The sequence below is a fragment of the Crinia signifera genome, chromosome 8 (genome assembly GCF_055691185.1).
Source record: "Crinia signifera chromosome 8, ASM5569118v1, whole genome shotgun sequence".
Taxonomy (NCBI): Eukaryota; Metazoa; Chordata; class Amphibia; order Anura; family Myobatrachidae; genus Crinia; species Crinia signifera.
This window is the reverse complement of record NC_139224.1, coordinates 8,267,948-8,289,703: the sequence shown is the minus strand read 5'-3', so window position 1 is coordinate 8,289,703 and position 21,756 is coordinate 8,267,948. Positions and strand designations below refer to the sequence as shown.

Here is a 21,756-nt window from a genome sequence, read left to right as displayed (position 1 = left end):
CCTTCCCAATCTTGACCTAATGTTTGTGTCGACCTAATGACCCTGTCGACCTAAGGCCATGTTGAACTATTTCATGTGTCCACCTAATGAATGTTGACCGTTTCAATGTCGGCGAGGGTGACCATACACTTAGGTTTCACCTGGAGAGTCCTGCAGCATTGTGTGCCAGGAGTTGAGGCTAAATGTGGATAGTAATTTTATTCTAAAAATACAGTCACATTTCATATTGTATGAACACACCCGAACTGTACTTTGCAGCACATACACCCCGCATCCTGTCCCTGGAAAGGAGGCCTAACTCTAAATGCTTCTCGGGTAGAGGTACAGATGGAGCCCCTCTCATTCAGGCAGGGGCTGGCGGAAGATTCGCCAGCCGTCGGAAGGGGATGCGCGCGCATGAGACGCAAGTGCATCTCCTTCAACCGGAGCTCCCCAGGTTCCCCGCCGCCTCGTCGCCATCCCCCTGCTCCCCCCTTCCCCAACCCTGCCCGTCTCTCTGAAGCGTGCGTACGTCCCAGTCAGATGTAGGGTCCGCAAAAAAATGCTGATTGTATTCCTGCCCACTAGGACACGCACCCCTGCAGCTTCAAAGTGAAAATAGCATTTCATGTTTTTTAATGTCACTCTTACCTGGTCATTTAATCATAAGTAAGAAATGCCTACAAGCAAAGTGCAATACCGCCTTGTAGCCTGTAGATGTCAGTCTTACAGATTATAAAAATGAATTAGCCGGTGGATCGTAGGCGCAATAGCCTGAGATTTGCCAGTATCGGTAAGTGTTCAGCAGCATCGGGTTGGTTTCGCCTTTTAAATTATCGGCTCTTTAAAACATCGGGCATACTCCCCAAAACTCAGTCACAAGCCCCTACATCTACCCAATTGCCCTAGTTTCAATTGTGGAATTTTCTCTACAGCTAATATTCTTGGTTTTTCTGCAAAGCAGTAAAACACCTAGGGATGTCTATTGACCAAAGATGATTCAAAATCATCGATGGCCTATGATCAATGTTGAATACTTTTTCCAACGATGGGGGAGAACAGATGGTTTTTCACCATAGATTATACACAAAGAACATATATACACACATATATATATATATATAACATTTTCTTCCATGGTGCCGGGACACTGAGCATAGCTCCGCCTTGCCACTCCCATGAAACCCCGCCCCTGGGCACATATTGGCCCACAGCCTAATGAATCGTAAAGCAGAGGTGACCATTAATGGTTCTTTTGCAGGCGGTTTCACAGCATTGAGGTTCCCCATCTATGGTACCATCAATGTGTAACCCACTGCTGGTTATTCATATTACAGGTTATTTAAAGGGAACACGACACTTGTGTTTTCAATTACTGTTCTTTTCTAAGAACTCTAAGCTTGTTGGTGTAAGATAATTTGTCTTTATTGATTGGGACGTTTCTGCTGCTTTGCGGTGAAATAACGAGTGTATAGTTCTATTTCTATGCTACCAACTTCTATGCTTGTGAGTCAGAGATTTGGGCTGACGATGACAATCCCTGTTCTCCCTTCCCCATCTCTACTATAGAAATCAGGGTGCCACCTCTTTACTGCCACAGTGTGTGACTGGTATTACTGCGGGCAGCCGATGACGCCTCTAATGCGCACATTGTGCTTCTTATACCCTATTATATCTTCATTATTTTTGTATTTATATAAAAAAGAGATTTCCATTTAAATGGCCAATCCAGGCATTGCTGCTGCTGTTCTCACTGTGGGCAGATGTATTAATCCTGGGGAAGTGATAAAGTGGGCGGTGATAATGCAGCAGCCAATCGGCTTATAACTGTAATTTTCCAAACCCCGCCTGTAACATAACAGGAGTTGATTGGCTGCGTCGCTATCACGTTCCACTTTATCTCTTTACCATAAATCTTCATAATTCTGCCCCTTTGCTTTTCATGTTAGACTGTATGATACACAGGGTAATGCCCCATACACACTAGACTACTCTGGTCCCCACTGATATAGATAATATTGGCCACAGGCGGACGATGTTGAGTGTACACACTGAACGATATCTGTAAACACTATCGTTCAGTGACGTCACCGGGACCCGCTAAACAAGCTGCTCATTTGGCTAGACAGACATCCAGGAGCGCGCATCATTAACAATATTGAGTGTACACACTAGAAGATCTAGTAAAAGATATCGATCAGAAAGCCCTTTCTGAGCAATACCTGTTAAGCCAGCGCTGGGCAACACCGGCCCTCCAGATGTTGATGAACTACACATCCCAGCATGCCTTGCATCAGTCTCAGCATGGCCACATAGCAAAACTAATGCAAAGCATCCTGGGATGTGTAGTTCATGAACATCTGGAGGGCCGGTGTTGCCCAGCCCTGTGTTAAGCCCTGTACACACACATTGATTTGCTTTTGATTCAATGATAAGGTGCGTACACACGTACAGATTTTCTGTCTGATCTATCTGGTGGGAACAAAAACCTGGAAATCTATGGGAGCAAATGACAATCAAAAATTTCCACCCAAAAGCAGGAAAACAGAAAAAATATACGCTTTGATACATTTGTTATATCAGAATGATTAAACAATTTGTCTGACTGATCACTGTCTGTTTTCAAGTGTTTGGGAACAATTTTTTGCTTGTCAGTTGCTCCCATACATTTCCAGGTTTTTGTTCCCACCAGATAGATCAGACAGAAAATCTGTACGTGTGTACACACCTTTAGATTCGATTTTCTATTAGATCTGGCATTAGATCTTTCCATTCGATTTGGCATTAGATCTGTACTTTTGCATTGGATATCGAATTCGATATACATTGTACACATTCGATTTACTAGATCGAATTCAATATTTCTTTGGCTGCACAGATTTTTTGAAAACTGGAGGGCGCATCGAATCGAATGTAGATCGAAAGTGACACAAAAACCATTCGATTTCGTTTAGGATTCGATTTTGCTTCTATAAGCAAAATCGAATCGAAAATCGGGAAAAATCGATGCATGTGTACAGGGCTTTACTATTTCCTCTAGTGCAGGGGTGCTAAAGCTATTTTGCTCTGGGACCCCGTCGGACAATAAAATTGATTACATTACCCCAGCAAGTTACTACTGAATGGTCATCACATGTGTGGTCAGAGAAGTGAAGTGACTGCTTTTGTGACAGGGAGGCAGACAAGTACCTCTGACACCATGGGGGCTGCTACTGTATGTTGGCTAGGGCATAGAGCCGTGACATAGCATTCCTACCAAGGAGGCACCGACGTGGTACAATCAGGAGTCCTTATTCCCTGCAGGCTGGGTAATGTTCCTATAGACCGGCTTCCATTGCTTACTCCTTAGCATACTGCTGACTTCTCCTTTTCACCAATTGTAATACGGCGGAAACCATTTCCTAAATCTTCTCATCTCATAAACTATTATGTTACAGATATTTATCAGAGATTACTATAAGTCACCAATGGGTATGCTGTGGCGCTCAGACGCACTACAAGTCCCATGCTGAAACCTAGAACACAGCAAGAGCTGTACAGATCCCGGCGACAACCATCCTCTGCTAGTCAGACATTTTGGTTAGCTGCCACTAGCCTCCCTTCCCCCTTGCAGAACTGATTGCACTGACTACTTTGGAGGAGCTGGGTGTTCTGTGTTTTTATTTTATTTTCAGAATTGTATTTATATTTTCACTCCTAATCTGCTTAAATAAATGTAAAACCTTTTTCTACAATTTGCTACCAATTGTATTAACAGCCATTGCAGAGGAGGTACTGGCGCCCTCTTGTGGTTGCGGGAGCTGGGGGGACCCAAATCTTTTTGAAGGAAAACATGTAATCCTGTTGTATTATTTTGTAAGACGTCATTTTAGGACTTGTAGGCCAGAAACGTTTGGAGCGCTCGACTTCGGAGCTAGGCTACCGGCCACACGGGGCTGCCTGTTACCCTGGGTCTGCTTGTCTCCTTCCATTCAAGTCCTCCCCTTTCACCTGCCTTGTTTCTGTGATGTTTTTTAGAAAATGGCATGTTTTTTTTTTCTGTACTTTCTTTTTTAATCTAAATTTTATATATAATCATTTGTCTTCGTCACGAAGAGATTTGCATTGTTGTTTTTGTATATAGAGTATTGCAGTGCATGAATTAGCTTTTTATGCATTTTATTAAATGCTATTTAAATGTGGCATTGTTTTCTTGTTGCTTAATAATACTACCTGAATGAGGTTTATACTATTAAAGTGGATAACAAACTTTCACAATGCCGATTGTGTGCTTATTTATTCCACGGTCACCGCGACATCTGATGGACTCTCTGTGTTTCACCGCATTGTCTGTTACCTCATAGAAATACAGGATGTACTTTAAGGAGGTCACTATTGTTTGCGATGGGGCCTGTGAGATCTGAGGAGTCCTCGGGCTGACGGTCAGCATGCTGAGATGGACGGGACCCACTTTGGGAGTCAGAACCCACGGTTTGAGAACCGTTGGCATAGTGGATATAAGAAGGAAAGTGCGAGGGGAGAGCACAAGGTGGCCATACACACACAGATTTATCTGCAGATCTGGCTGGTTGGAACAAAAACATGGTTATGGATGAGAGCAAATGACAGTTGACCATTTGCTTGGAAATGCTGGAAAACCGACAAACTGTCACTCATCCATAACCATGGCCCTTATTCTGATCGGTGCGGCCGGATCCGAATATGCGGCCAGCACCGTGCGTCCTAAACCTTGCCTTCCATACTGATCGCCAACTCCGTCCGTACGCGGTAAGAAGCTGTCCGAACGGACCGCACGTGTATTTCTCATGAATACACCTCCTCCATCTCAGGGAACCTCCCCCATCATTCGATGGTCGCAGACCATCGAATGCAGGACCGAGTGGTCAGGCAGCTCCCGCAACCTCAGACCACACGGGCATTTCTCCGTGCAAAAGCAGGGATCTGGGCGGGCAGCTGACATCCGGCAATGTCATATGTCCGCCCCCTACACGTGCGTCACGGCTGCATTACCATACATACGCCCAGCGTTTGCATGGGAACGCCCATGAAACGCGGGGCGTATGCATATGGTAATGAGCCCAAACAGCCCTTCACACCCCTCTCCACCCCCTGTTCGTAGTGTACACATTTCATGCGGAATGTGCCCGTATGCCCCGCTCGCACATGCGCAGAGACGCCTCTGCACATGCGCAGACACAAAACATCGGCGGCACGAACGCACGCGGATATTACCGCACCAACCAGAATAAGGGCCCATGTTTTTGTTCCAACCAGCTTGTTTGGAGTTGAGGGTCTTATGGGGTGAGGGAGAGATTTCCAGGGGTACTTGGCGCCATGTTCTACCACTGTAGTGGGACCCAAGACTGTGGTTCCTTGTGAGCTGAAACGCACCAGTTCTGATATTGCCAGGACAACGGCATCCACTCTGTCAGATCCCACTGTGGAAAGGGAACGGGCTCATCTCCAATGGGAAGGGCAGCGCAGGAAGAACTAGATTGTATTCTCCCACCACGCCATAGTGGACGGTAGGGCATGAATTATCACCTGTCGGCACATGTCCGCTCCAAAAAAAACCATGACGTTCCCCATGTTGACCTTTTTGACTGTCGACCTAACCCATGTTAACCTTCCTGCACGTCAGCCTAATGCTTGTCGACCTAGTGACCGTATCCCCTGATTACTGACCCTGGGGGGAGCTGGAACAAGTCTTATAAGGAATGGAGCTTGAAGTTGCCCCTGGTGACCAACGAGCCGCCAGCGAGCATTTATCCAGTGCAATCATGGGGAACTTTTGGTCATCCAGCTGTTGTTGAACTACACATCCCAGCATGCCCTGCTGGAGGGGCAAAAGGTTCCCCATCCCTGATCTAGCTTATGCAATAAAATGTTAGGAAGAAGCTGGTTGGTTGCTATGGGCAACGTCCCCAGTCTTTAGAAGACTTGCTACAATCCCACCCTCTGTCACACAAGTACGCGACATGTCCAGCAGGGATACGGTCATTGGGTCACCACCAAGTAGGTCGACAAGCATTAGGTCGACATGCAGTAAGGTCGACAAGACTTTAGGTTGACAGGGTCATTAGGTCGACATGGTTTTTTTTTTTACTTTTCTTTGAGCCGACGTGCCGAAATGCGGTATTTCATGCTCTACCACCCACTAAGGCATGGTGGGAGAATAAAATAGTGTGTCTGAAGCATGTGAGGGGACGTGGTGGTATGTTTCAGTGTCCATGTCGACACAACATGTGCCGACAGGCGGTATTTCATGCCCTACCATCCACTAGGACATAGGGGTAAAAAAATGATACAAAAAATAAAAATTGTTCACTTTTTTCACTGTTGACCTTACCCATGTCGACCTAATGACCCTGTTGACCTTACCCATGTCGACCTAATGACCCTGTTGACCTTACCTATGTCGACCTAATGACCCTGTTGACCTTACCCATGTCGACCTAATGAACCTGTCAACCATATCCTTGTCTACCTAATGACCCAGTCGACCTAATCCATGTCGACCTTCCTGCATGTTGACCTAGACACATGTCGATCTAATGGTGTTGACCTAATGACTGTCTAACAACTTGCTGGTGACCAACTGATCCGCACCCGTCTAGCACAGAGCAGGTCCCCGGCACAAGAGCCAGTCTACGCGCAACATCGGTCCTCCTGTGCACATAGCTGGCAGTGTTGCCAACTCTGAAACATAAAACAAGCAACTGATGACCAAAAAACAAGCCCAAAACAAGCCCAATCTAATCCTAAAAGGCCCAAAAACAAGCCCAACTTACATGTGACTATAGATAGGTAGATATTTTACGTATTATTTATACAATCTACATGTAATGTCTTTACAATGATATTTTATCAGCACAAAACTGGCTTTTAAAGAATACTATAACACTTCCTGCTTCGCCTCATTGATGAGGCAAAGCAGGAAGGGACATCGACAAGATGTATTAACATCTTGTCTGCCGAAGCGGGCGAACACAAACTTGCGCGCTGACTCCTTCCCCATGGCCGGCTGTACTGGGCATGCGTGAGATCTCGCTACTCACGTGAGATCCCAGCGCAGCCCGAAGCCAGCAGCAGGGACAGTGATGTCACTGTTTTGGGTATAGGGCTTTGTCACCCTGCAGCTGTTGAAGCGGATAGCGGCAGGGGGCGGAACAGTCAGCGCTGTGGACCATTCATACATTTACCTTACATAGCGGCCTGTGCACACCAGCTCCTTCTTACATGGGGGAGAAGCGGGATCAGTGCACATAACGTGCGCTGATTCCCCCTTCTCCCTTCATACAACTGCCCCAATATGAGATATTTTACTTTCATTTTTTTCTCTAAAGAAAAGTCTCAAGTGAACATTGTCCTTTGTACACACTGAGAAATATTTACCATACACGGTGCGACAGGCGATGTATGTTTTGTACTAGATCACATGCGTTTTGAATGCGCTGCAATGCAATCTAGTGAGCACATACTTTTTGTGCTGTGCGATGTGAGCGGGATAAATTGTACCATGTGTGGACATCTTAAGAAAAGATAGAACAATCTTACTACAAGCATCATTGCTAAAATCAGATTAGCCCTACTGAATACACACAAGCCGCAACATAGATAATGAGAGTAATTACCATTTCTATAAGCCTAGTTCTCACCTGTGTTTGTCCCTTATCTCTGTGCTGAATTATTACAGAGAAGCCCAAAATAAAACAAGCCCAAAACAAGCTACTAAAAAAAATTATAAGCCCACAAACAAGCAACAAGCAACCATCAAAAAAAATAAGCAATTCACGAAAAAAACAAGCCCAAATCCGCTTGTTTCAAGCTGACTTGGCAACTATGATAGCTGGCCACTCCGCCTAACAAACTACACTTCCCGGCAAGCGTAGCGTGTGACGGACTGCAACTCCCGCATGCATAGCGTGTGACGGACTGCAGCTCCCGGCATGCTTAGCGTGTGACGGACTGCAATTCCCGACATGCATAGCGTGTGACGGCCTGCAGCTCCCGGCATGCTTAGCGTGTGACGGACTGCAATTCCCGACATGCATAGCGTGTGACGGCCTGCAGCTCCTGGCATGCATAGCGTGTGACGGACTGCAACTCCCGGCATGCATAGCGTGTGACGGACTGCAGCTCCCGGCATGCCGCGCTCAGGGTCTCTCTCTCCCGGTCCCAGCGTGCAGCGCGCCCACGTTCAGTCAGTGACAGGGTCCCGGTGCCGCCGCCGCGATGCCGATGAAAGGCCCGTACCCGATCCGCCGGACGCTGCAGTTCATGCAGAGCGGGGAGATCGTCTTCAAGAACACTGTCAAGATCATGACGGTCAATTACAACAGCCGGGGGGAGCATGCGGACGGTGCCAGGTGAGTGTGAGGGCACGGGGGTCACCGGGGGGTGCGGCTGGGGGTGGAATGGCACAGGGGTCACCAGGGGGGGTGCAATGGCGCAGGTGTGTGGCAAGGGCACTAGGGTCACCACTCACCGGGCAAGCTTTAGGGCACTGGGGTCGGTAGACCGGTATGAGGGTCACCAGGTGTTGCCGGGCAGGTGGTAGATGTAGGGAAGGATTTGCAGGTGGACACAGGGTAGAAACTGATCTCCAGCCGGGTGCAGAGCGGAGAGGGTTCACCTGGCGGGTGCAGAGCGGAGAGGGTTCGCCTGGCGGGTGCAGAGCGGAGAGGGTTCGCCTGGCGAGTGCAGAGCGGAGAGGGTTCGCCTGGCGGGTGCAGAGCAGAGAGGGTTCACCTGATGGGTTCACCTGGCGGGTGCAGAGCGGAGAGGGTTCACCTGGCGGGTGCAGAGCGGAGAGGGTTCGCCTGGCGGGTGCAGAGCGGAGAGGGTTCGCCTGGCGGGTGCAGAGCGGAGAGGGTTCGCCTGGCGGGTGCAGAGCGGAGAGGGTTCGCCTGGCGGGTGCAGAACGGAGAGGGTTCACCTGGTGGGTTCACCTGGCGGGTGCAGAGCGGAGAGGATTCGCCTGGCGAGTGCAGAGCGGAGAGGGTTCACCTGGCGGGTGCAGAGCGGAGAGGGTTCGCCTGGCGGGTGCAGAGCGGAGAGGGTTCGCCTGGCGGGTGCAGAGCGGAGAGGGTTCGCCTGGCGGGTGCAGAGCGGAGAGGGTTCGCCTGGCGGGTGCAGAGCGGAGAGGGTTCGCCTGGCGGGTGCAGAGCGGAGAGGGTTCGCCTGGCGGGTGCAGAGCGGAGAGGGTTCGCCTGGCGGGTGCAGAACGGAGAGGGTTCCCCTGGCTGGTACACAGGCGGGTGCAGAGCGGAGAGGGTTCACCTGGCGGGTGCAGAGCGGAGAGGGTTCACCTGGCGGGTGTGCAGGTGAGTGCAGAACGGAGAGGGTATGCCAGGCAGGTGCACAGGTGTCACCAGGCGGGTGTGAGTGTGTAGGTGTCACTGTGAGTATAAGCTCCTAGGACAGAAACGGGAAGCAGTCAGGCATAGGACAGACACGTATGTATGTGTAGATATATATGACTTCTGATTAGGCGTCACTCAGGAGACACAGATATATGCTGGGATGTGTAGTTTCACACCAGCTGGAGGGCCACCGTTTGGACATGCCTGATCTACAGTGTCTAAATCGACATGAAAAATGTCGACATGAGTTTTTCATGATTGTTTTGTAAAAAAACGAACTTGTTTATACTTGTACATCCCCCTGAGCATAGACTTAGCTTATGCTGAGCGCTCGCCCTGTGAGGGGATGCGGTACACTTATAGACACCCAGAAAATATATATGAAAAACTCATGTCGACCTTTTAACTGTCGACAAATAGTTGTTGACTTTTTGACTGTAGGTCTTGTAGATCTAACATAGCGTAACTGTTTCGTCAACCACACATCCCAGCATGCCTTGCCATAGTTTTAGCATTCACTAATAGCAAAACTGTGGCAAGACATGATGGGACTTGTAGTTTAACAACAGCTGGAGGGTCATAGTTTGGACATGCCTGCTCTAGGTCGACCACTATTTATCAACACATGCGAAAGGTTCACACAAGATTGTCGCTTTGTTTACATTTAAAAATAAAAAGGACGTTCATATGTTACCATCCCGGTGGATACACTTATACGGTGTGCATGCCGACTCAAATCGACATAGACACCCAAAAAAAAAAATCACGTCAACATTTTTCTTGTGTTGACATACTCATGTCAACTTTTCCATGTGTTGACCTACTGCCTGGCGGTCAATAGTGTTTAACCTAATGATTGTGTCCTCTCTTTGCAGGAAGTTTGTCTTTTTTCACATTCCCCAAATTCAGTATAAGAATCCCTGGGTGCAGATCATGATGATCAAGAACATGACCCCGTCCCCCTTCCTGAGATTCTACTTAGGTGAGTAAGGAATGGGCACTTCCGTCTGTGCTGCCCTCTCCGCAGTCAGAGGTCTCAGGAATGATTCTTCTGTCATGTTACATAAATGCTTCCCACACCTGTCACATCTGCCGTCATTCCTCCCGCTGGCCACCGGGGACAGTATGGGATTCTGTATAGCCAGACACCTGTAGAAAGTGACATAACGGGGGTGCAGATTGCAGTGTCATGGTCGGCGATCAATATAATATTCATTCTAGCACCCTGCACCTTTAAAACCCTGTGCAGTTCCTCTTTCCTGCCAGGGTCGTCGCTCTCCGCTGTGGTGCATCTAGCACAGTTTTTATTCTATATCTCTATCTGCTGAAATACAGATCTGGCTGTGCTAGAATCACCACAGCAGAGAGGGTATATGGTCATTAGGTCGACATGCATTGGATCGACCACTAAAGGTTAACATCTTAGGTCGACACTGCTAAGGTAGTCACAAACAATAGGTCGGCAATGGCAAGGTCGACATGAGTTTTTCACATATATTTTCAGCCGACATGTGCCGACAGGCGGTATTCCATGGCCTACCATCATGCACTAGGGCGTGAAGGGAGAATAGAATGCCGAGTGAAGCGGTACACTTGGACGACGTCCATGTCGACATTCAGGACAAAACAAAGGAAAAACTCATGGCGACCTTTTGACCTTGCCATTGTCGACCTAATGCTTTTGCGACCTAACGCGAGGACCCAGGGCAGGGAAGAGGAACTGTAGGGGGTTTAATGGTACAGGGTGCAAAAAATGAACACTAAGAGAGATATATATATATATATATATATATATTTTTTTTTTTTTTTTTTTCAACCATTTTTGGTAATCTGGGTTGCTGGGTACCGTCGCCGCCTTCGTAAGGTCCTTCCTGTGTCCTACCTTACATGGCATTTGTTCAGTAACCATCTGAAGCTAATCCTGCCAGAACATTCATGCCCAGAAAGTGGCACAGTTACATCACCAGCCGATGCCATGCATGTTCCCGCATGGCAGATGTTGCTGACAGTTTGTACAGTGTGGTGGTATTTGTCCGTGTCTGGCAGCCACACCGACTAGTACAGCAGATGGCTACATGGGAAACGGTTGCCCAAGGCAGCCTGTGATCACCACCCACATAGCCTCCAGCACCCTGTGAGCTTCCTGTGTTTGTCCCGGCAGACAGCGGAGAACAGATTCTGGTTGACATTGAGGATAAGAGCCGGACGGAAATTCTGCAGCACGTGAAAAAGATCCTGGGAAAAAGCGAGTAAGAGAATTCACTTTGTTACTTATTCTAACTCTTAGGAGATATAGCAATTTATCCCATCAATTGTTCTGCTTGTTGTTCCTTTAACGCCCCTCCTTCTGATCTGTAACAATAACATTTTACTTTTAATTATATAGCGCTCTTTCTCCAGTAGTACTCAAGGCGCTTAACACAGAGAATGAATGTAATACAGTACAGGAACAATGAAGTACAGAAAAGCTTTTTTATAAACAATACTTAAGGGAATTACAGAAATGCTTGAGTAAACAGGAAAGTCTTGATTCTGTTTTTGAAGGATTCTAGAGTAGGGGCCTCTCAGACTGTGCAGGGAAGTGATTTGCATAGAGTCGGAGCCGTATGGCTAAAAGCTCGACCCCCCAGATGAATTATGGGATATTCTAGATACTGCACAAAGGGTATTATTGCCAGTCGCACAGGAAAAAATGAATTGTTGTGATATAGATACGGACCCTCACATAAATGTACGTGAATTTGGTACCTCTACAGCAAGAGAGGGTGTGCTACCGCTGGACATTAAGTAGTACAATCCAAAAAAAAGGGACAGCAAAAGATTGACCAATTAAATTAACCTTTATTAGATTACTCTAAAATACTTACGAAATATGGACACACATCAAATACACATAAACACAAGCTAAGTCAGGCATGTCCAAACTGCGGCTCTCCAGCTGTTGTGAAACTACACATCCGAGCATGCCTAGCAATCATTTTAGCATTCTAATAGCAAAACTGTGGCAAGGCATGATGGGACTTGTAGTTTCACAACATCTGGAGGGCCATAGTTTGGACATGCCTGAACTAAGTGATTTAAAAAGGAAATTAATCCTCACTCAGTGGGTCCCCTACCCCAAATTATCTCTGTAATATGTATAGTAGGACAGCAGTGTGATGTCCCCAGTTGACGTGCACCAAATGTTAAATCAACATCAATTACTCGGAGAAGAAAATCGGTATGTAACTGCTGATATAAATGTTATACAATGTATCCCAGCATTCCTCCTTTCAATAAAGATACATCTGAACAGTGGATCAGTGTGTTAATGTTTTATTCAGAGGAAAACGGTCAAATCACTCGTGTGAGTTCTTCTCACAGTGTTACAGATTGATTAACGTGCACTAGTAGAATAATTGCCGGCAAATCGATGATCTAGAAATATCTACAAAAATGCTCCTATGCGGCAAAGCTGGGGAATGTTAGTAGTATAATGAGCTATTTCCTCTGAAGCTTGTTGCGAACCGTACGCAGACCATACACTTAGTGTGCGCACCCCTACCCCACCTACAATGCATTGTGATCTGTAACAGACAGGGCAGACGCTCCCCAGGTCTCCGCTGTTTACGGAACTCCCCTGGCAGTGAGGCGGCGGTGAAGTGACGTCCTTCAGAGGGGTCCGGCTTTCAGACACCCTGCACCACTGCACGCAGCCCACAAGCGGCGGCTGCGGGGGTGAAGTCAGTGTGACACAGCTCGGCGGTTGATTGGATTCCAGCCGTCCGCATTGCAAACGGGAGATTGAATTCAGTGTATATATTTTTAGATCAATTTGCCGGCAATTATCGTACTAGTGCACATTAATCAATCTATATCACTGTGAGAAGAACTCACACGAGTGATGTGACCGTTTCTCCTTCATACTTCATGGCAGCCATTACATTGGGTTTATCCCCCCCTCTCTCCCAATTAGGCAGGTAGTTTTTTCTCCCTAGGATCCGACTCCTCCTCTTCCTCATGCTATATAACTGAGCACCTCCCCTTCAACCATAGTCTTTTTTCCTGTCTCCTCTATCTGTAAGCAGGTAGTTAGGTTAGAGTCAGAGTATTAGGAACCTGGCAGCGAGGGGATGGCGGTGCCTTACCCTATATATTTGATCCGGGGCCGGCGGCATGGATCAGTGCTCACTTATGGGTTGGCGGTGCCTATAACCCTAAAAGAAACTGTGACAGGAGGATCCTGTGGGACTCACCAAGTGGAGCCTGAAGGTGCGGTGGCCAGGGCATGTGCGGTGAGTCCTGAGCACTTAGAGGCAGCATGGCGGGCTCAGCAGCGTTTCCAGCGTGGTCACTGTGCTCGGCATCTGTTTGTAGCTGTTTGTGCAGCAGACGCTGGGGGGGAAGTGACGCGCACTTCCGGCGCGCGGCTGCGGTTCACAAGCAGACCGCGTGCGTTCCAGGAGACCGGAAGTATCCGGCGCTGCTGTACTCGGCGTCCAGTGTGCTATGGATGCCGGGGAGGAAGTGACGCGCATTCCGGCGCGTCAGCACGTGGCCTGCGTTTCATTGCGGGTCGCGTGCGTTCCAAGATACCGGAAGTGCCGGTATATATAGCGCCTGGTCGGTGTAACAGGCGCTGCTGCATTGTGTCTGCTGAAGTGGATGTCTAAACAGCTCTGCAATATGGAGGATGCCTCTCCTAATGTGAATATACCGCTGCCCAGGTAAGTCCTCATTGAGGACTGGTTATTTACTTATGCTGAGTTGGAGTTAGTTAGTCTATCTTTTCTTTTGTTTTAGTGTATCTGTAGTTACAAAAAAGAAGACAGCTAAAAAGAAGTTTGATAAGATTTGCCCGGAGTGTGACAAGTCATTTACGGGAGAGAATGTGTTGTGTAAAAGTTGTCTTCAAAAGAAAGAAGCTTCTTCAGTGTCCAATCAGATATCGGAGCTTAGAGAATGGATGGAGAAAAATTTTGGTACTTGTTTCCTAGAACGGCCACAACGATTTAGATCGTTGTGGTCGTAAGATAAAAAATCGGATCGGTCGCATCGCATGCGATTTGGTCGCATACGATGCGACCGATCCGATCTGCCGATTTTTCACCCGATTTTTTTTTTTTTACACCAGATTTGTTTAAATTGCCCCCCCAAATGTTAATAAGTGTGCTAGACCCCACGATAGACGTGAACCCGAAGCGTGGCGAGCGCAGCGAGCCCGCGAGGGGCGGCGGTGCGCGTCCTCCGACCTTTTCATTCCCCTACTATCCACTAGGGCGTGGAGTGAGAATATAATAGTGTGGCGAGCGCAGCGAGCCACCGAGCCCGAAGCGTGGCGAGCGCAGCGAGCCCCGCGAGGGGACGCGTCTAACTTCACAGGTATACGCGTCCCCTCGCGGGGCTCGCTGCGCTCGCCACGCTTCGGGCTCGGTGGCTCGCTGCGCTCGCCACACTATTATATTCTCACTCCACGCCCTAGTGGATAGTAGGGAAATGAAAAGGTCGGAGGACGCGCACCGCCGCCCCTCGCGGGCTCGCTGCGCTCGCCACGCTTCGGGTTCACGTCTATCGTGGGGTCATGGCGGGCACATAAAAAATGTGAAATGGGTCATATTGGCCCATTTCACCTTTTTTATCATTTTTCCCTATGTGAGATGGACTTAATCAAGTCCATCTCATCTTGTGCCATTATAATGGCACAAGACCGACCGATTTCAATGTTAAAAGATTTTTTAACATTGAAGTCTATGGAAAAATCGGGTCAATCGGTCGGTCGCATCGCGGCCGATTTTAATTGGTCGCGACCGACCGATTGACCCGATTTCTGTCAATCAAATGGAAAAAATTGTAAAAAATCGGCCACATCGTGAGGATCGTGTCCCTTAATTAAGAGCCACGATCACTCACGATTGTGGCCGTTCTAGGAAACAAGTACCAAAATTTTGTTTCTAAGAAGGAGTACGCTAGCAATAAGAGGTCTAGGTCTCAGACCAGTTTGGATTTAGACGATGACTGTGGGTCAGTAGTGGCCGGGTCTGATGATGGCACAGGTGGTTCCACGGCCGAGTCTGGAGAAGTGGTTGAAGACGAGCGTCTGTTTGATCTAGGTTTGGTGGAAGTGGTACTAAAAAACCTGTATAAAACCTTGAATTATAAGCAGCCAGTTAAAACAGAATTGGATACATTATTCGAGGATAGATCAAGGAAAGGCAGATGCTTTCCGGTCCATAAGGTTGTCAAGGATATATTGACAAAGGAGTGGAATAATGTAGACAAGCGAGTCGGGTCCTTTAAGAGGGTTGATAAAATGTTCCCTATAGAAGATGAGGACTTTTTGAAATGGAGCGGTGTACCTAAAATTGATGCATCCGTTTCTGAAGTGACTACCCGTACGACTATTCCGTTAGAGGATGGGGCGTCCTTAAAGGACCCTATGGAAAAGAGGATGGAGAGTGCTCTAAAACGGTTGCACATATCTACATCCGTGTCTATGAAGTCGGGCGTAGCCATAGCTTCTCTGTCTAGAGCATTACGAATATGGTGTGCGGCATTACAAGATGATCTGCAAGACAGAGCCTCCCGAGACCAGATGAGCAAAAGCTTGGCTCAGATACAAATGGCTGTAGATTATGTCTGTGAGGCTTCTTTAGACATGTTGGATTTCTCAGCCAAATCCCTGACTTCAGGGGTAGTGGCCAGAAGGGCACTCTGGCTAAAGTCATGGTTGGCGGATTCGCACTCTAAAAATAAGCTTGCTACACTTCCATATGAAGGGGCTTTTCTCTTCGGGAGTAAGCTCGACCAAATGATTCAGAGGATGTCGGGGGGTAAATCCGTTAGGTTACCCCAGGATAGGAGGGGTAGATTTAATTCCTACTCTAACAGACAGTCGTATAGGCAGGCCAGATCATACAGGCCAGGTAGGCCTTTTCATGACAAATACACCTCAGGTACGTCACGGGCATTTTTTCGCCAGTACATTAAAAAAATTAGAGGCGAAAGCTCTGGTGCAACTCAAAAGCAGTGACGCCAGAGGTTCCATGGGGCAAATCCCAGTAGCAGGAAGACTTCTGGAGTTTGCTCACGTCTGGGAACAAAACGTCTCAGACAAATGGGTCTTAGAGATAGTATCTCAAGGTTACCAGTTAGAGTTTCTGTGAAGGCCAAGATTGGCAAAATTTTTAAGTTCCAAACTTCCCCTATCAGAAACCGAAAAGGAAGTGTTGAAATCAAGTGTGCAGGATCTAATCGACACAAAAGCAGTCGAAGAAGTCCCGTTAAAAGAAAGAGGACTGGGATATTACTCCCGGTTGTTTGTCATAAACAAAGTCTCAGGCGGGTTCAGAACTATACTCGACTTGAGGAGTCTGAACGATCGCCTAAGAAAAAAGAAATTTCATATGGAAACAACCAAGTCTATCTTGATGGGGATCAGAAAGGACGATTATCTAGTAGCTATCGACCTAAAAGATGCGTACTTTCACATTCCCATCTTTCCGAACGACAGAAGATATCTCAGGTTTGCCATAAAAGAAAGACATTTCCAGTTTACATGCCTGCCTGATAGCAGCACAGTCCGAAGAAGAAAGTGTAATAGCAAGAGACTATACCATCAACTTTCTTCAAAAGCACGGTTGGATGATCAATTGGGAAAAAAGTCGTCTCATCCCTTCAAGAAAGATCCAGTTCTTAGGCATCCTAGTAGACACCATCTCTTTTCAGATAGCTCTCTCAGAAAGAAGATGCGAGAAAATTCAACAGCTAATTTCTCTCATTTACAGCGATTCTCGCGTGCCCTTAAGAACTGCAATGAGTTTGCTGGGGATGATGGCCTCAGCAGTGGAGGTCACTCCATGGGCAAGATGGAGGATGAGGCCATTGCAATGGTTCCTTCTAAGGTTTTCAAGAAGTCGTACGTCGTTGGATCAAGTAATAAAGATACCAAACGCAGTAAAAGAGTCTCTAAGTTGGTGGAGCTACGATCTGTTAAAAGGAAGAAGGTGGTCGCTAGAAAGTCCATCGTTTGTAGTGATAACTACAGATGCCAGCGCCTCCGGCTGGGGGGCGCACGGGATAGGAAGATCATGCCAAGGGAGGTGGTCGATGCAAGAGAAGAGTTGGTCATCAAACCACAGAGAACTGAGAGCAGTGTGGCAGGCGGTAAGGTTCTTCGCAGAAGAGATAAAGGGGTTACATGTTCGGGTGTTCTCAGACAACGTCACGACAGTCTCTTACATCAACCGTCAAGGAGGCACAAGAAGTCGGGTGTTGTTGGAGGAGGTAGAGAACATAATGTCGTGGGCCGAAGTAAATCTCCAGTCTATTACGGCCTTGCACATTCCAGGAGAAGAAAATCAAGTTGCAGACTTCTTGAGTCGCAATACATTAATTCCAGGCGAATGGGAACTAAAACAGTCAGTTTTTCAACTTATAGTAGAGCACTTCGGCATGCCAGAAATCGACCTAATGGCGACATCTGTCAACAAAAAGGTTCCCCGGTTTTTCTCCAGGTACCCAGCACACGGGTCGTGCGGAGTCGATGCCCTGTCACAAAAGTGGAGCTACACTCTAGCCTACGTGTTCCCGCCGTTCTCCCTCATTCACAGGGTGCTGTGGAAGATCAGGTCAGAGAAGTGCCATGTGATAATAGTTTTGCCGTTTTGGGCCAGAAGGGCTTGGTTTCCGATGCTGGAGAGCATGGCAGTAGCAGGGCCTCTGTTTCTGCCGGTATCATCGGATCTCCTGTCCCAAGGACCAATCAGATGCCAAGATCCTCAGAAGTTATTGACGGCGTGGAAATTGAGAGGCAACAATTGAGAGAGAAACATCTACCTCCAGAAGTGATAGAAATACTTCTTCAGGCTAGGAAGAAGATTTCGTCTGCCATCTATTATAGGGTCTGGAGAATATTTGCTAAGTGGTCTAAGGACAGATTTCAGTTTCCTAAGGCGACCATATCTCATGTTTTACAATTTCTGTGTGACGGATTCAACAAGGGCCTAGCAGTGGCTACATTAAAGGTACATATTTCAGCATTAAGTGTATTATTAGACCGAAGGCTGGCGGATCATAGCTTAATAAGGAGATTCTGTCAGGCCATCAAGAGAATCCGGCCAAGGATTCGTTCTACGGTTCCTCAATGGGATCTTAATCTGGTACTGAATGGGCTCATGTCAGCGCCATTTGAACCATTGGATAGAGCAAGTCTTAAGTTTATGACATGGAAAGTGGCCTTCCTGGTGGCGATCACTTCGGCCAGAAGGGTTAGTGAACTCCAGGCTCTATGCATAAAAGATCAATATCTAAAAATCTTTCCAGACAAAGTGGTCTTGAAGACTAAATTTTTTTTTTTGCCAAAAGTGGTATCCTTTTTTCATTTAAATCAAGAAATTATATTACCTTGTTTTTTTCCAAATCCTTCAAATAAGAAGGAAGAGAATTTGCACACGTTGGATGTGGTCAGAGCCATAAAGATTTATTTGGACAGGTCTGCAACCTTCAGACAATCAGAGAATTTGTTTGTGATTCCGCAAGGTGCGAAGAAGGGATTCGTTCCAGCGAAACAGACAATTTTGAGATGGCTTAAAGAGGTTATTTCCTTTACCTACAAGAAAGTAGGACGTCCAGTCCCTGAGGGTATTAAGGCACACTCAACACGGGCAATGGCGGTATCATGGGCGAGAGAGGCAAACGTGTCAGCCAGAGAGATATGTCAAGCAGCTACTTGGACGTCTCTACATACGTTTTCCAAGCATTATGCCCTGGATGTGGCAGAAGCACGGTTTGGAAGCGAAGTCCTAAGACAAGCGTTGGCTTGAGGTATTGTATAATCCCGCCCTACTGCTTTGGTACATCCCAATGTAATGGCTGCCATGAAGTATGAAGGAGAAAGCAAGGATTATACTCACGATAATACCTTTTCTTCGGAATACTTCATGGCAGCCTATATTTTTTAGCCCTCCCTGTTTCTGTTTTTTCCCTAGGATCGGGACGGAGACATTCAAAAGACTATGGTTGAAGGGGAGGTGCTCGGTTATATAGCATGAGGAAGAAGAGGAGTCGGATCCTAGGGAGAAAAAACTACCGGTCTAATTGGGAGAGAGAGGGGGATAAACCCAATGTAATGGCTGCCATGAAGTATTCCGAAGGAAAGGTATTATCGTGAGTATAATCCTTGCTTTTCCTTTGAATAAAATATTAACACACTGATCCACTGTTCAGATGTATCTTTATTGAAATGAGTGATGGGATACATTGTATAACATTTATATCAGCAGTTACATACCGATTTTCTTCTCAGAGTAATTGATTTTGATTTAACATTTGGTGCACGTCAACCGGGGACAATACCCTGCTGTCCTACTGTACATATTACAGAGATAATTTGGGGTGGGGACCCACTTAGTGAGGATTCATTTCCTTTTTAAATCACTTAGTTTGTGTTTGTGTGTATTTTTTGTGTCCATATTTCGCAAGTATTATAGATTAATATAATAAAGGTTACATTTTAATTGTCCCCTTTTTTTTTTTTTTATATCATATTCTAGGTTCTGCTAAAGGACCCATGCACTGGGTCCAACTTGTCCTTAGGACAAGGAGGACAGGCAGCGGGGTCCCTCTGCGGCGCTGGTCAGAGGGTCCGGTGGATGGGAATTGAGATTCAGCCAATCAGCGTCCAGCCACTGTTTTCAAATTCAGTTGCACTTCCCGCGCCGCCACCCGGCAAATAGCGCTATTCACTCAGTTCCAATCCGCCGGACCCCCTAACCAGCTCCGCAGGGAGTCAGAACCGCGCTGCCCGTCCCATGCTGCTTCCCAGCCGCCGCCAGCTGGCCGGACCCCACAGCCCGCCCCCCGCTGCATGCGTCGGAGGTCCCAGGATGGGTGGTCGGACGGCCAGCAGGTCCAACCACCTACTCCGGTCCGATGCGCACGGGACCGCGCATTGGCCCTGAGGGAACAACAAACCTAGCCGATTTCATGGCCCGATTGGTTGCGATCGGCCAAAATTGGCTTGGTGTATGAGTCCTTCATCTACAGATCGCAGTAATTGGTTGGGACAGTATGGAATCCCCTCTGTACGACATGATTAATTGGGTTAGCGAGTGTTGTACCCAAGTCTAACATTGGTTTTCCTTCTGACCACAGGGAAACTCTACAATTAGAGGAACAGGCAAAAATGGTTCTTTCCAATCCGGCCAACTTTGGCCCCAAAAAGTACTACCAGCGGGAGTGTCTGTGCGAGGTGGACGGACAGGTGCCCTGCCCGGGGCTAGTGGCGCTACCAAAGGAACTTACCGGGAAGTACAGAGCCAAACAGAGAGCTGGGACGGAAGTGTGAGCCTTCGAGAAGCCTGGTGGGCACCGAGGGGGTGGCTTACCATCGTGCTTTATTTATTGTCAGAACTTACCCCATTGCCCCGTTTTTTGTTTTACTGGTTTCTAAGTTCACGTTTGATTATTTTTTTCTATATACTGTATATGATTAAATTACTTTAGTTATTTGATGTCTGCATTTTCCTCTGTACGGTGAGTTTTCTTATACAGAAAATGTGTCATTAGTATTTCACGTTCCTGCTTTTAAAGGACATCTTACCTATGACTGGATTTATACTTAAAGCAGAACTAATCCTTAACCCAGGTGTTCCCAATCACGGCACCATAGAGCAGGGATGGGGAACCTTCAGCTCTCCAGCTGTTGTTGAACTGCACATCCCAGCATGCCCTGCAACAACTTTGCTATTTGGCCATGCTAAAACTGTTGCAGTGCATTATTTATTTATTTATTTATTAACAGTTTCTTATATAGCGCACACAGATTCCGCAGCGCTTTACAGAGCATAGTTATAATCAAAAACACATAACAAATTACATTACAAGACAGTTTAGGACAAGTACATGGTTAATATGGATAGTTGCATCAGGGGACAGGACACTGAAGCAATCATCAGGGTGGCAGTGGTTTATATATTCTAAGAAAGGCACATGAGGAGAGAGGGCCCTGCCCGTGAGAGCTTATGCTGGGATGTACAGTTCAACAACAGCTGGAGGGCCGAAGGCTCCCCATCCCTACATTAGAGTATCAGAATTTTTCCACTGCACCCCTAGGCCCAAAATAAATATATATAATAATTAGATTGTTATATATGCGCTTCTTAGCTTTAGTTATGTGGTAAAGGGCAGGATTTGCTTCTGATTGTACACATATTGTATGATTGGCAGCCACCAGCACTGGTTTTGTCCATAAATCATTGATCATAAATAATTTTTATTGGTCCTGGACCACCAAGTGTCCTGAGGCACCCCAGGGATCAACGGAACACCGTTTCGGAACAACGGAACACCGTTTCGGAACCACTGCCTTAACCCTTTGATTGCCAACATCTGAGAGATGCGCAAAAATATCCACAGCGTCACTCACATTTGTTAT

At 47.1% G+C, this 21,756-nt stretch overlaps 1 protein-coding gene across 1 annotated transcript; it reads left to right on the top strand.

The window, feature by feature from the left end:
- The first annotated feature begins 8,081 nt into the window (after window positions 1-8,081).
- MRPS25 (mitochondrial ribosomal protein S25) lies at window positions 8,082-20,828 on the top strand. The gene is made up of 4 exons (XM_083155684.1): window positions 8,082-8,348; window positions 10,220-10,326; window positions 11,506-11,593; window positions 20,475-20,828. Exons 1-4 carry the CDS (start codon window positions 8,215-8,217, stop codon window positions 20,665-20,667), a joined length of 522 nt encoding a protein of 173 aa, XP_083011810.1. The 5' UTR covers window positions 8,082-8,214; the 3' UTR covers window positions 20,668-20,828.
- The last annotated feature ends 928 nt before the right edge of the window (window positions 20,829-21,756 follow it).

Bases quoted from the DNA above. Each gene is read 5' to 3' on its own strand.
- MRPS25 (XM_083155684.1), top strand. From the start codon at position 8,215: ATGCCGATGAAAGGCCCGTACCCGATCCGCCGGACGCTGCAGTTCATG. The intron at 10,327-11,505 runs GTGAGTAAGGAA...TTGTCCCGGCAG, and splicing joins CTTCCTGAGATTCTACTTAG to ACAGCGGAGAACAGATTCTG. The intron at 11,594-20,474 runs GTAAGAGAATTC...TTCTGACCACAG, and splicing joins AAGATCCTGGGAAAAAGCGA to GGAAACTCTACAATTAGAGG.